General features: G+C 41.7%; 1 protein-coding gene across 3 annotated transcripts in view; it reads right to left on the minus strand.

Annotated features, from left to right (window-relative positions):
* atrnl1a (attractin-like 1a) overlaps window positions 1–14,215 on the minus strand; it is a 250,037-nt gene that overhangs the window by 81,538 nt on the left and 154,284 nt on the right. For all 3 annotated transcript variants that reach the window (XM_034898108.1, XM_034898107.1, XM_034898109.1), the window contains one exon: window positions 8,736–8,814. In XM_034898108.1, coding sequence (XP_034753999.1) covers window positions 8,736–8,814 — 79 coding nt within the window. The remainder of the gene's footprint in view (window positions 1–8,735; window positions 8,815–14,215) is intronic.

The following is a 14,215-nucleotide window of genomic DNA, read 5'->3' on the forward strand; positions in this document are numbered from 1 at the left end:
CCCCCCCCCCCCCCCCCTCTCCACAACCAGACCCCCTCCTGTCTCTCTCATGTCGACGCTTTTGAAGTTATCCGGTGGCGGTGTGCTGCCGCTGAATCTCTCTCTGAACACCGGCTGCTTCAGACTAATCTGGATCTGCGATGGCGACGGCGGTCACCTGGGCCGCGCCGATAACACAAGTGTCATTAACATTTACTGCATCTCATCTTTTCAGATTACTCCATTCTCATCGCAAGGATGAACAGGACTAGAAAAATCCACTGAGAGTTTTCATCACTGTATACATTAACTCTGTGTGATGTGTGACATACAGGGGCATGTATAAACAGAAATAGAGACTTCATTGCAATTTGGGAGTCAAATTAGGCCACACATTTTTTTCCCCATCTACTACCTTATGATCAGTGAGCTGTTTAGAAAAGTAGATAAAGGTCAAATATTTCTGTGACATCTCAATACTGAACATGCTGTTATGTTTTCCAGAACGTTGATTGTCTTCAAAAAGGTGTTTATCATTTAAGATAGAGACAGAATAAATTACCCACTAAGACACACAAGTTCAGTATAACACCAGTCTCGCATCGCCAGCTCTATTCCCACAGCTCTCTGACGTAAGGTCTGGCTACACCACACACACATTCTGGGTTGTTTGCATTTCTTTAATCCAATCACAATCCTCTTGGGCGGCGCTGAGCTCGGACGCAGCGATGGTGTCTCTTAACCTCGCGATAAAAGAATTAACGCCGTTAAAATGGGTTTGGGCTGTTAACGCTTTTGACTGACAGCAGTACTATCTATATCCTCCTATTTTATGTAGTACTGTAGTCTTCTTTCCAACAGGTGTTTGCCTATCCATTAAGTCACATATTGACTGAATATTAAGCCACGAATATTAATGTAGCTCTCACAAAGCATTAGATACACAACCACCACTCCCAGACAGAAACATTTGGTCACAGAGGCAGCCTGGTGGCTTGTTGTGGGGTGTGTGTGTGTGTGTGCGTGCGTGTGTGCATGTGTGTGTTCCCGTCTCTTCTGTGATTTGTTTACACAGCAGCCGTCCACAGACACCCGGCCATGCTCGGCCACATTAAACCTTTTCTACTAATCTGTCACCTTGATTAATGCCAGCCAAATAAGGGACACACAAACACATCTGTACAGCATCAACAACATATACACACAGACACACACACCCACAAGCTTTGGCATTCACTGGTCCAGACACCCTAATCTCTCCAACGTCAGATTAAAGTGTGTGGTAGTGGTAGCCAAGAACTGAGCAATCACAGCCCAACACATCTGTAGAGCTCAGAGTAGCCTCACAGTAACAGTTTGAAAAAATAAAGGCTTTATTGTAAAAAATAAATATACAAAGCTAGTGATGCAAAGGAATCACACTGTATGCTTCCTCGTTTTTTTTTTAAATGGTTGTTTGCTTTCTGTATCTATGGACAATATTGCCTACTTACTGTCTTAATAAATGGCTGTGGGTTTGACACAATCTTTCATTAAAATTAAGTTAAGCACCTTTACTCATCATCTAGCAGTTGAAATTAGACTGTAAAAGACCTCAGGAAGCCATTTACAGCAGTGTAATTAGCTCCACAAGCCATCTTATTGGATGTCGTGCAGCGCTGGCAAGTCCTAAACAAACAAAACAGCCTTAAAACTTAAATTTTAATCAAGCTCTCTTCATTATGCCGCAAATTCTTGCCCTCCTGTAATGCAGACGGAAATATCTCCGAGTGTAATTCCGTAATGAGTGAATGGGAAATTTGACAATATGTTAATTGCCTCATGCAAGAGGAGCACAAACATCTAATTTAAACAATTACTGTGGGGGGGGGGGGGGGGGGGGGGGGGGGGGGGGGGGGGGGGAGCTGCGGTAATAGCAGTGAAGAGAGGTCAGGAGTTGATTCAGCTAACAGCAACTTCCTCATCGTAATCAGTGAGATCGGCTCAGAGGGGCCTGTCTGAGTCTTTAGGAGGGCGGGGTTACAGGTGGCTGGGGTTTAACAACGAGCTGAGACGTCTTTAGGACAACTTATTGTAAGGCTGGGCAATATGTCAATATCATGTTGAAATTAGTCTATACAGACGATGTTTCCTTTCCAGGATTCTTAAGGTGCCGCTGGACGTCCCTCATTTTGGCCGGATGTCCGTTACCTTCCGCTTTCTTTGTTTTGGCGTTCCAGACTCCAGTGGGTTTGTGAGGACTATGGTGACCTGGTCCTCAGGTCTCTGCAGGGTAAGTCCAGACAGCTAGCTGGACTATCCGTCCAATCTTAGTTCAAACAACTAAAACTACTTTTGAACGCACAGATGTTCCACAAAAACAAGTTTCGTTTTTTATTTATTTTTCAGTAGGGGCACCCTAGCTCTGTCTAGTGCCTAGCAACACCCACGATGATTGTGATTGGTTTAAAGAAATGCCAATTAACCAGGCCATGTTTTTCTTCCATCCCAGAACACTTTGTCAACTAGCCAGACCTTCCTGTGCAGCGGTGTGGAGGAAGGTCTGGCAATGCAAGACTATATCAATATATTAGACTAGATCTCGTCTTAAATGTACATATTGTAATACGACAGTGTTGTCGCTTCCTGGATTTAAAAGCTTAGATATGCAAATCATTTTCTGAACACACCAGACTGTGCTAGCTGTTTGATTTGATTTATCTGGATCTTTACTAGCTGGGGCCACAGACACAGCTATTCCTCCTGGAGTCCACCTAGAACTTGTGCAGCTATACATTGCCGTGCATTATTACCTTAAAAAAACAGCCACCAAAAACAACGTTCTATGCATCACTGAAAGACAAATGACCAAAAATAATAACACAACACACTGCAAAACAGGACCTAGTTTAAATTATTCACAGAATGTAGAGATGAGATGTTATTTGCCCTTACCCACTTAGTCATAAAATCCACGATACTGATAATTATTTATCAAAAATCTCATTGTGTAAATACACCATGAGCACTTATAATAAACCCTTCAATATCGCCGCAATATTGACATCAAGGTATTTGCTCAAAAGTATCGATGAGTGGCAACATCTGACTTTGATATTGTGAATATGAAAAAAAAACGCTCCAGCAAACAGATAAATGACCAAACAGAGAAACAAGGTTTTATAGAGAGACAGATGGACGGGGAGAGCACGGGGTGTTAGTGTTTATCATTAATTAATAACAAGAACTTGGGAGCCATTTTAAAAATCCATCATATTTTGTCTTTTTAATTTAAAGTCAATTTGGAGAAGCAGGCAGGAGTACCGACGCAGAAGCTAAACAATGGACTGCTGTGGATGTGGCAGCACCTGAACACACTTTAGACACAAACATTTATGTTTCAGTGTACACTATACGTATATATTCACCCCTTTAAAAACAGTAATTGTACCTCACAGAACACAGGAGTTGCTGGTCTAGCGTTGCCTTCAGTGGTTAGTTTTGTTTTGTCAGTTCCTATCACTTTTAAAACAGCAAAGTCAAACACACACACACACACACTAACACAGACAGATCAAGGCAGCAGTAGACCAGCCACTCCGGTGTTCTGCAAGGTCAATTTATTAAAGTACCCTTATTATGAAAAAAACATTTCGGGGTGTTATTTTGTGTCTCTGGTGCTTCCACATGCATACTTGGAAAAAAACAAAACACATCCATGCTGTTTTGAGTGAGATACAGGTTTCTGGATGTCCTCTGCCGTCAGTCTCCGGGGGATCTACATGGCTTTCTACTTCACTAGCCGAAACAAGGTGGCTAACCGTAGCATGCTAGCTCGTTCTCAATGACAAAAAACTGCTACACCAAACACTAGTTGACCCTAATCTCCAAAAGATGTACTTCCTGTCCCTGTTCTGCAGGTATTCCACAGGTGTCCCTCGTCTAGAAGAAGTCTCCCAGCTAATCCTGCCTTGGACTGACCAAAGTTGGAGAAAGAGTTCTCTAGCTGAGAGGATCCTAACTAGCTACCGTGCATGTGTTACTCCCAACAAAGCTAGCTAGCACTGACTATGGGTATATTCTTCACAATCCCATTTCACAAGATCCCAAATACCCCTTTAAGATAAGATAAGATAAGATAAGATAATTTGTTTATTAGTCCCCAATGGGGAAATTACTGCACTACACTCTGTGTACACACTTTTGTTAGTTTTGATACTAGACTTCTATCCTGCATTTTGAATTCAGTGGAAGGGGACTGTTTGGTGGCCTATGAGGTCAAAACCTACATTACAGCAATGGTACAAACATCAAGGATATAGGATCCAAATACACAGGTACTCACACAAAACGGTGTTGTGATGTTAAAGGTGCTCTAAGCAATGTTGGGTGACGTTACTTATTGTTGACGTTCAAAGTATTTTCAATTTATAATAGAAAAATCTGACAATGCCATAAAAGAGTTGGTTTTAAGTTTTAATTTGTTATTTGACATGACAGATTTAAAAAGAAGGATCAAACATGTAGTCAACCTCCATCTTGTTCTTCTGGTTGGCTGTGCTTCCATGTCTTTTGACTTTTATATACAGTATGCCCAAGAGGCAATATAAACTGTGATGGCACCCCACAACACACACACACACACACACACACACACACACACACACACACACACACACACACACACACACACACACACACACACAGAGTCTTCAGAGGGGCAACCTTATTAGAGAAAAACCAGAGACATCTCGCGCAGCCTGTCTCTGCGCATCAGAATTAGAATTTCAAAGTAGCTTTTGATTGTTTGATCTCATATCCAAAAATGATTGTTGGTTATAAAAATGAGGGGGAAAAAAGAAGCAATTAACATAAAGATGTTGTTCTATTAATACCCAGTTTTCTCTGTAGTCCTGTGCCTGGTTGTGATCCATAATTAACAATGAGCAGATCCCATTTTCACCTTCTGCTGTGGTTGCCCCACTAGACCAGCTCTCTGGAGTCAGACACGAGCGAGAGAAGACATGATACTTCACACTGCAGAAACACTACAAAGAGCTACTCAGTTTATAATATTACAACTTGACAGAACAATTATTGACACTTACATATTTTAGAACTATGATGTGTCAGCACAAGTATTCTTTTTTATTTTTAGTTAAGGACAGCTGTGGATTGAGCTGTTCTGCAGCTCCGCCTGCTCAGTCTAAATGTCACATAGCCTTTGTATTAACACTTGTGTCGTCGTTGTCCCGGGTTAAAAAATAGACAAAAATGTTACATTTTTATCACTTTTTCCAGATTTTTTTGTTTTAGTTTTCACTCACACCACCTTACTACCACTAGTTTTACAATGATTTTTGGAATTCATGATCAATAACCCTCATTTATATAGAATTATACCCAACATTTCCCCCAGTCTGCCTATGGCCCCCCAGGGGCTAGAAATGGTGATAGGTGTAAACCGAGCCCTGGGTATCCTGCTCTGCTTTTGAGGAAATTAAAGCTCAGATGGGCTGATCTGGAATCTTCCTCCTCATGATGTCAAAAAGGGGAAATGATAAGTTTTATCTCTATATGTGTCTCTGACTCTCTCACTCTCACTGTAGAGCTTCTATGATAACTCATACAGGGGTAAATAGACATCTGAAGAGATAAGATGCACTTGCTTTATCTTCTGAACTAAAACAACCACCAGTAGAAACTATTTGTTATACTTTTCAAGTATTTATTTGTTTGTCCCTCAAAACAACTAAAACAACAGATTGTCACTGTCTTCCGCCACAGCCATGGTCTAGTTTTAAAGTTTTTCCCCCACTGTCTCTGAGACTAGCAGTCTGTCTTTTAGTTTCCGGTCTGTCCGTTTGTCTATCGTCATCTATAAACAGTTCCTAACATGATAATCACACAGAAAACAGCCATATAGGTTGATCGTGCAATCAGCTTATAACGAACCATATTTACGTCTGTTGTCCCGGGGCTGTAGCAATCATATTATCGTAGGAGTAAACAAGGAAGTAGGGTGAAGAAGTATAGGAGCGCCAAACAAAGAACTTTCACCGTTACAGATGATAAGCCCACAAATGTTTTCCAGAGGAAATTTTGAACCATTTCTACCTAAAAAGTATCATTCTGTCTCTACTCTTCCTCTCCTCCTCCTCGTTTCTAATTCCAACATTTGTATCATCTCGTTCCACAGCCAGGTGCAAAAAACTACTTCTAATTCCCATGCAGCCAGGAGAAAAAGCTTGTGTGAATATAAAGATCAATATAAAGACACATCATCTGACATTTGGGTCATTTGTCTGCTTTTTGCCCTTCATGTTATAGCGAAAGGGCTTCTCTGCTGACGCCTGGCTCATTAACATAGTTTGCATTGTGGCTGACTTGCTTACAGCAGTTGGTTTCAGTGATGACATTTCAAGACATTTCCTGTAATGTAACCACAGAGTGGTGAAGAAAAGGAACTAAATGCCTTTTTGAAATGTCACGGTTTGCCCTCTAAGGTTGGAGGAATACCATTACTCAGTAAAACCTGTGAAACATTTTCTCTTTTTAGCTCTAATCAGCTGCTGTTCGAGCTCCCCTAAAGTGAGAGATCACACTTTAAGGGCATTCAATTTGCTTCCTTGTGTCATTCCAGATAAATTAATTGTGTGTCAAAAAAGTAACAAAGGATATTATCTGTAGATGAAGATGGGAAGGAAGTGAAGTTCAATTGAAAGTTCCTACAGTGATGATTTGTCCCTTGAAGGCAGAGGTTTCCATTTATTAGATCCTCTGTTATCTAAAGCAAGAGGTGGTAAAAAATAAAATAAAAAGCCCTTAGAGAGGGAGAGCCGGGCGGAGAGAAATAGCAGGGAATCTGGGTAAATAAACCAACAGCGCAGTAAATGCAGCACTGCGGTTCTGCGGTGATATGAAACCGACTCTCATAAATAATGTAGCTGAGTGTCTGCCGGCTTGCCAGGAGCCGGTACACTGCTCCTCACACTGGGGAAACAAGGCTAAACACACACCGCAAGTCAGGTCACGGTTGGCTAAACACACATCACAGTACAGGTATCAATCACTGCACTGGAAACGTAACGTACACACCTGCGTGCACTAATACAAACAACTGAAAAACAAAAGAGTCCCTTTTATTCTCACATGTATGACCTTTATACCAGGCTTATTATTTTTTTTATATTTTTGTGCCCGAGAAAACCTTGACTAACGTCCAGCCAATTTGAGATTAGCTCTGCAAGCCGGTCTGGCCAAGAGCCCGTTAAAGCCCATTTCCAATTTTTCCAAATTGAGGCACAAATCCCAACCGTTGAGGCGGGCTTTACACGATGGCGACAGAGCAGCGAATTTCAGTGAATGGGCTCTGCAACATGCTCGCTGGTTGAGATGTTTTTCCGTCGCTCTGCGTATGTCCTCTCCTTCGTCGCTCTGATTGGTTGAAGAACTATCCAACTGCGCCCAGAGGCATCCGTTGGTGACGCCCGTTTGGAAAAGGGCTGTGAATTAACCTTCCCCAGAGCCACTGAGAAGGGTCTGGTGTCAGACAGGCTAGTGTAAACCTGTATTCAAGTGTTTTTTGTTTTTTTATCAATTAGGGTATGGTATCACCTTATATCAAGAAAATATCTGAATTTCATCAGAATCCCAAAACTCGCAGTTTAAAAAGTAAGATAAAGTGTTTTGATTGATGAAGAAAAACGTACCAATCACAAAATCAAATCTGCTATAGAAAATGAAGTGAATTTGAGGAATTTGTAGCTAAAGGCAAATGCATAAAATGTAAATACTAAAAATCATTGCGCTTTACTCAACACCAATCCTATTTCCTTGATTTCTTTTATTTCTTATACATGCCAGGCAGCGAGGACAACAACCGCAGTGACAAAAAGGGATGTCAACTCATCTCACTGAGTGCAGAAAATTGAAGAAGATGACACATCCTCCTTATTAAAGCGGATTCTCTTTGAAACACCAGGAAATTAACATACCACGTCGGCAACATCTAAATACTGGAACTTAATTTGCACATAAAAGCAGCAATGTTTTCTGCATAACGGCAGAACAGCAGCAGTGGCAGAAGGACGACCAGCAACCAACAAGTGTATTTAAGTACAATAGTTCCCCGTGGAGTGTGTGTAGATTACACCAATAAAAACAGACGACCATCATCGCTGCTCACAAGCAACACTGATTCCTCCCCGATGACTCAAACACAAAACACAGAAAGAAATGCATAAGAACAAGAGAGGAAGCGACCGGGGGGTATTACTGAGAAGAGAAAAGACACAAAAGAAGTCAAAGTGGAGCTGTCACGGGCGTGTGCGTGTGTGTGTGTGTGTGTGTGTGTGTGTGTGTGTGTGTGTGTGTGTGTGTGTAGGGTCAGGAGTGAATATGAAATGATGCCACAACTGTTGAGGCTTTAAGTGATGTATCACTCCATTCCACTTCGTTTAGTATCACTTCGTCTGAGTTAATTGGTTCATGAGGAGCACTAATTAAGGGGGATGGCCTTGTTTATCGTCACGGCGACGCTCGTTAAGCGGAGATATCTTTTTCTTCCTCCAGGACCGGTGACATTAACCCACCCTTCACAACTGTGGGTGAGGGGGATGCGTCAGTGTGTCTCTTTCATCTTGGACGTGGCCGCTGCCTCTAACAGCTCGTGTGTGGCGGAGTGAAGCATGTGCACACAGCTTGACACCACTATGACACACTTATACACTGGGGGGGAGATAAATAAGCAAATGCGAAATGATAATGCGTCATACCTCTCTACGTCGTGACGCCCAGCAGGTCTGTTTGACTTTCCAAACCACAGCCGCGACCAGTAACAGGGACAGGAAACAGCTGGAGAGAGGACAGAGACACAGGGTTAGTCGATCAAATCAATCTAAAACCAATGAATCCTTATTGTTGCATGAAAGCATGCAAAATAAGATGGTGCAACCACCCGAAGTGGATTCATCTGCTTCTAATCTGGGTTCATGTCCATATTTCTGATTTCATTACATCCTCAGAAGCAGTCCTTTAATATTGGGCATCAGCCATCTGATAACTATACTTAACACCTAAATGTTGATTACATATGTATCTGACACGTTGAAATAATACGCTACAGCCACTATCCAATATCTGCCACCCCTTCTTCTTCATGAGCTATTTGGTCCAAATATCCTAAGGAATGTCCTGGGTCCAAACTGTTAAAGCTATGGTGTGTAGTTTCTGGCTCCCCTATGAGAATTTCTACATGATACAAGCCTTCTGTGATCATGCATCACCCCCACAACTCCTCCACACAGTTGCTAGCGGCCAAGGAGGACACGGGGGACTAAAAAGACATGATGAACTCTTTAAACGAGATCATCATCTTCACTCAATGTCTGTGAGCAAAAGTCTCTGCACGGCTAAATCTTCTGAACATAACTGTAACTGTTACATAGCACTTTTCTAGTCTTAACGACTATTCAAAGCATTTTCACATAGCACAGGAACCACCTGCACTGCCAGGCCTCCGATTGGCCAGCGACCGCTCTACCACCGAGACACAGCCGCCCTGGGACAGCCGTACTCAGAAATCCAGAGAGAGTTGTGTGGAGCTGATGGTCACTCATTTGGCAAAAGTAACACACTAATGCCTTTACCCTTGTGTTGTCATCCCGGGGCAAAAACGGACAAACATTTGGCCTTTTTCTCCCTTTTTCCAGACTTTTTTGTTTTGTTTTCCCTAACACCACCTTACTACCACTAGTTGTACACTACGTTTCGGAATTCATGGTCAATAACCTTCATTTATATAGAATTACACCTAATATTTGAGTTAAAAACCAGAAATTATGAATGGTTTTGACTAATAGTTAAGATGAGAGGAACCTACAGATGACTTTAGTCAGAAATGAAAGTGATCAATTGTGTTTGCTAAGAGCGTTGCATGGAATCCAATCTATTTTTGTGGTTATTTGGTTAAAAAGAAACATATTTCAGATGTAGACATTTCTTAAAGGGGTCACATTTGACCCGAGGACAACAGGTCTGAGTGTGGGACACACTGTGTACTTAATGTAGTGGTAAACTAATACACACACACCTCTATATGACAAAAATGCAACTACTTGTGTTATCAACCACATTTGCAAACATTCATTTGGTAAATCTAAAGGGGTCAAGATACTGTACGAAAGAAAATATTCAAAACATATTTTCGCTCCAAAAAATGATCTTTGATGAGTTGGATTCCTCCGTTTTCTAGTAAAATACTTGTCTATTTTTCTCCTTTTCTTCTCTAGTACTATCTTACGCAAACAAAGTCTGAGAATTATTATTAAAGACCAAAAATTATTTTTGCACAATACTTCTAGAAACATTCAACCTTTCAATCAGGCCCAAGTCACTGAGGTTATAAGCCACTGCTTCAGACTCCAATGTACCGCTACAACTCAATAATTACAACCAACAGAGACTTCTGTTGACCAGAAATAAAGAGAATGGAAGAAAAAGAATAATTAAAGAAAAAACATGAACGTCAATAATATGTTTGAATGTTCATAGTGTCCTTTGTATCTGTCCTTTTGAAAATAAGTTTCTATACATTTCTTAACTATTATGCAATCATTGGGCAATTTCTTCACACTGTGTAACTCAATTCAGGGTCCAGAAAGTGTAGATAATTATTTAAAAACATGTTTTTTATGAAAAAAAGCTGGTAAAAACGCAAAAAAGGAAAAAAAAGAACCACATAGAGCAGCATCTTCAAACTTGTGTGCTGTCCTCGAGCTCCAGTTTCCGGAGAGCCGGGACGACAAAGGAGAGAAACATTCTCGGAAGATTTGTGGCAAGATAAAAACCACGGTGACCACAGGCAGCCGGGGACTTTAGGACAGAGAGGGGTCAACGAGCGACATGATGCTCTCTAACAAAGAACAAGGTCTCAAGTACACACACATACACACTCCCAGCCTGAAAGTTCAGCGTCTGGAGGGCAAAGTTATCCGGCCGAACACAAAGCTCCTCTCTCAACCAGAACTTCAGACAAGAACTCAAAACAAGCGCGCCCAAAGACTTAACAGGAAGTCCCGGAGAAACTGCTGAGGACAGTAGCTTAAAAACAATCGTCCTCTTCATGTATTTGTGTGTGTGCTTATGTGTGCTTGTGTGTGTGTGTGTCCCTGTGTCTCTATGTGAGGATGACAGCATTGTTAATGGCATTAGCGCTGTAATGAGCGTGACATTCTCGGAGGCAGGCTGCTGAAGAGGCTGCGGCCCGTTTTTTCTGTCCACAACCGACCTCTCAGCTGCACTCAGGCACATCACAACCTGGGAACCCCAACACCCCCCCCCCCCCCCCCCCCCCCTCCGACCAGGAGGACGACATGCTCATTGCTGGTACTAGATGAAAAACAACCGGTTTTAACACTCAGACGTCTGACTTTTTCAGGATGATGTGAATAGTTTTCACTTGATAGACTTGGAAACCCCCTGACAAGGTAAGTACACTTTACAGAGATGGTTCAACCCTGTTTGATCCTTTAACGCAACTTTTGGTCCTGGCACTTATTTATTTATTTTCATTTAACCTTTATTTATCCAGGTAAACTGTTTGAGAACCACTTCTCATTTACAAACATGACCTGGCCAAGAGGCGACAGAAATAAATAGGAACATACTGTACTTGTATATCAGTTACTTTCCCCATGTTACCTTAAATTCTTCAAGTAAAAAATGTGTTTTTCTTGCACGCCTCAATGGTGAACAAAGAATCCAACAAACGTCTTAAAAATTCAAAGCAGCATCACAAGTAATTGATATACAATATATTAAATGGTGTAAATATATAGCTTTCTAATTTGGTCGGCAGCACGGTTAATGTACAGCTAAAGTTGAACACTAGTTATACATCATTTTGCAATTAAATTCATAATCTTTAAAAAAATAAATTAAAACAACTAATATTTTGGCCTATTCCAGTGTACTAAATGTGATGGAAATGTGTTGGTGGCCCTGACTGTCCTGCTGATTTTGGCGTTAGACCAGAAAACACTTCTGTGTCGGTCTAGACGGCATTTACAAACAACTCATTTGGAGGACTTCTGGGGCTTTAATTGGCAGCCAAACATCAAACAAACATCATTTATGCGTTTAAATGAATGCTACACGTTCTTAATGTCAGTGTTTACTCATCTTTGAAATAGTTTTTGTTGTCTGTTTGCAATGTCTAGTTCTATTATTTTTAATTTAAAGATTATTTTTTTAATTTAAAGATTTCTTTTGGGCTTTTCCGCCTTTAACTTTCGACAGGAACACGGACAGATAAAAGGGGAGAAAGAGGGGGAAGACATGTAGGAAAATGTCACAGGTTGGATTTGAACCCTTGACCTCTCAGTACATGTGCGCCTGCTCTGCCACGGAGTCAACCAGGCTACACAATGTCTAGTTTTGGTAAATGCAATATATATGAACGTATACCTATAAAAAACATCTTTGTCAAAATAGTTCCGATTGCTCGTGCTGATGTTAACATCATTTTAATCATTTTCACGTGTTATCCAGAACAGACACCAGGTGTACCAGGAACTGCCACTACACTGCCTATTCCCTGGAACAATTCAAGCTAAGACAAACACACTCAGTATCTCCCTCGCAGTGATTTTACGTCTTCCAAAAAGTGGAGGGTCTTCTAAAAACTCTCCACTGGCTGGGATTCAAATCCAATCAGGACCAAGATTCCCCATTCAGTCTGTATTACCTCGTCTCGCCATTAATGGGCCACAGGCCCCGAGCTTAGCCATCTAACCAATGGAGCGGAGTGGCTAATTGTTGCTATTACCGAGGCATTAGGGGGAAGGATAAGGGGAGAGGAGGGGAGTGTCCTGTGGGTTTGTTAACACTCCACTGAGCCTCTTGATAGGTTTAGGTTTAAGACTGTTCAGCCACAGGTAATAGCGATCGAACTGATTAAACAGCCAGGGATTGTGGGTAAGAATGTGTCTGGGTCCCTGTGGGAGCGTGTACACGGTCGTGTTCCTGCTCTTTTAGATGGTGTGGCTTGGTTTAAACAAGCAATGACAAGCATTTGAAAGCTTCTCACACACACACACACACACACACACACACACACACACACACATACACACGAACAGAATGAAACATCTGAACCCAGCGGGCAGAGTGAAAAATCAATAAGCTATTCGTTGAACATGAGCCACATATAGCTCACAATCGGAAACAGCTCCATCTGCACAAGCAGCAAATCAAGTCTCAATGTTCAGACAGGCCAAGATGAGGCCTCCCGTCCTGAGAGAGAGCGTTGATCACGTCCAGCAGCTAGGTAAGGACAACCAGCCATTAAGAAGCAGAGTATGAGGTAGACGATATTGTAGGGTCGACTGTTGGTGCATTCACAAAATATTTACACAGTGAGAATTTTGACAGATAATCATCAATAATGTGGATCCACTGACTACGTGGGTAAAGGCAAATTAAAAAACAGCTACACAACATGCTGGTATGTTCAGGAAATAACATCAGTTTACTGGAATGCAGCTTTTAAAACCAGAAGACGATGCCATGTCATATCCTGATATTAACCCTAGTATGACGGTGTGCCACTCTAGCAGCTAGGCGAGCATTATAACATTCCTCACTCCCAGAAGGAAAGGCTGGACTACATTAGGGCTGTTTGGAGCAGTTTGTGAACAGTGTTTTCTGTTGGACATGGTAAGTCCCTCGGGGGGGGGGGGGGGCTTTGGGCATTTTCACTTTGTAAACTCATAACATGAACAAAAAGGATATATAATACAATAAAGTAAAGAGAAAGCCAAAAAGCATAATATGAGCACTTTAGTATCTCTATCCTTGCGTTTTTAACTTCAGCAAATGAGGATGTGAACTAAGTGGGCTGGAATTAAGTTCATCCGTGAACCAGATGGCTACTTTACATATATATAAACATCCTAATGAACTCATTGCTATCCAACCCCATAGGACTACCAGAGATGCTCACAAGTCTTTGCGCTAGAGTCCAAGTCAAGTCTCGAGTCGACATGTTTTGCATTCAGCGCTTTTGTTTCTATTGACTGAAAACAGCAGCTGCTGGTGCAGTCGACGTGTTGTTGTCCTGTCTCGCGTGTGGCGAATACGTTACGTATTGAGTGTTACGTAGGAGGGTTATAGGCAAAGCAGACACGTTACGTATTGAGTGTTACGTAGGAGGGTTATAGGCACAGCAGACACGTTACGTATTGAGTGTTACGTA

The sequence above is a fragment of the Etheostoma cragini genome, chromosome 17 (assembly GCF_013103735.1).
Source record: "Etheostoma cragini isolate CJK2018 chromosome 17, CSU_Ecrag_1.0, whole genome shotgun sequence".
Classification (NCBI taxonomy): Eukaryota; Metazoa; Chordata; class Actinopteri; order Perciformes; family Percidae; genus Etheostoma; species Etheostoma cragini.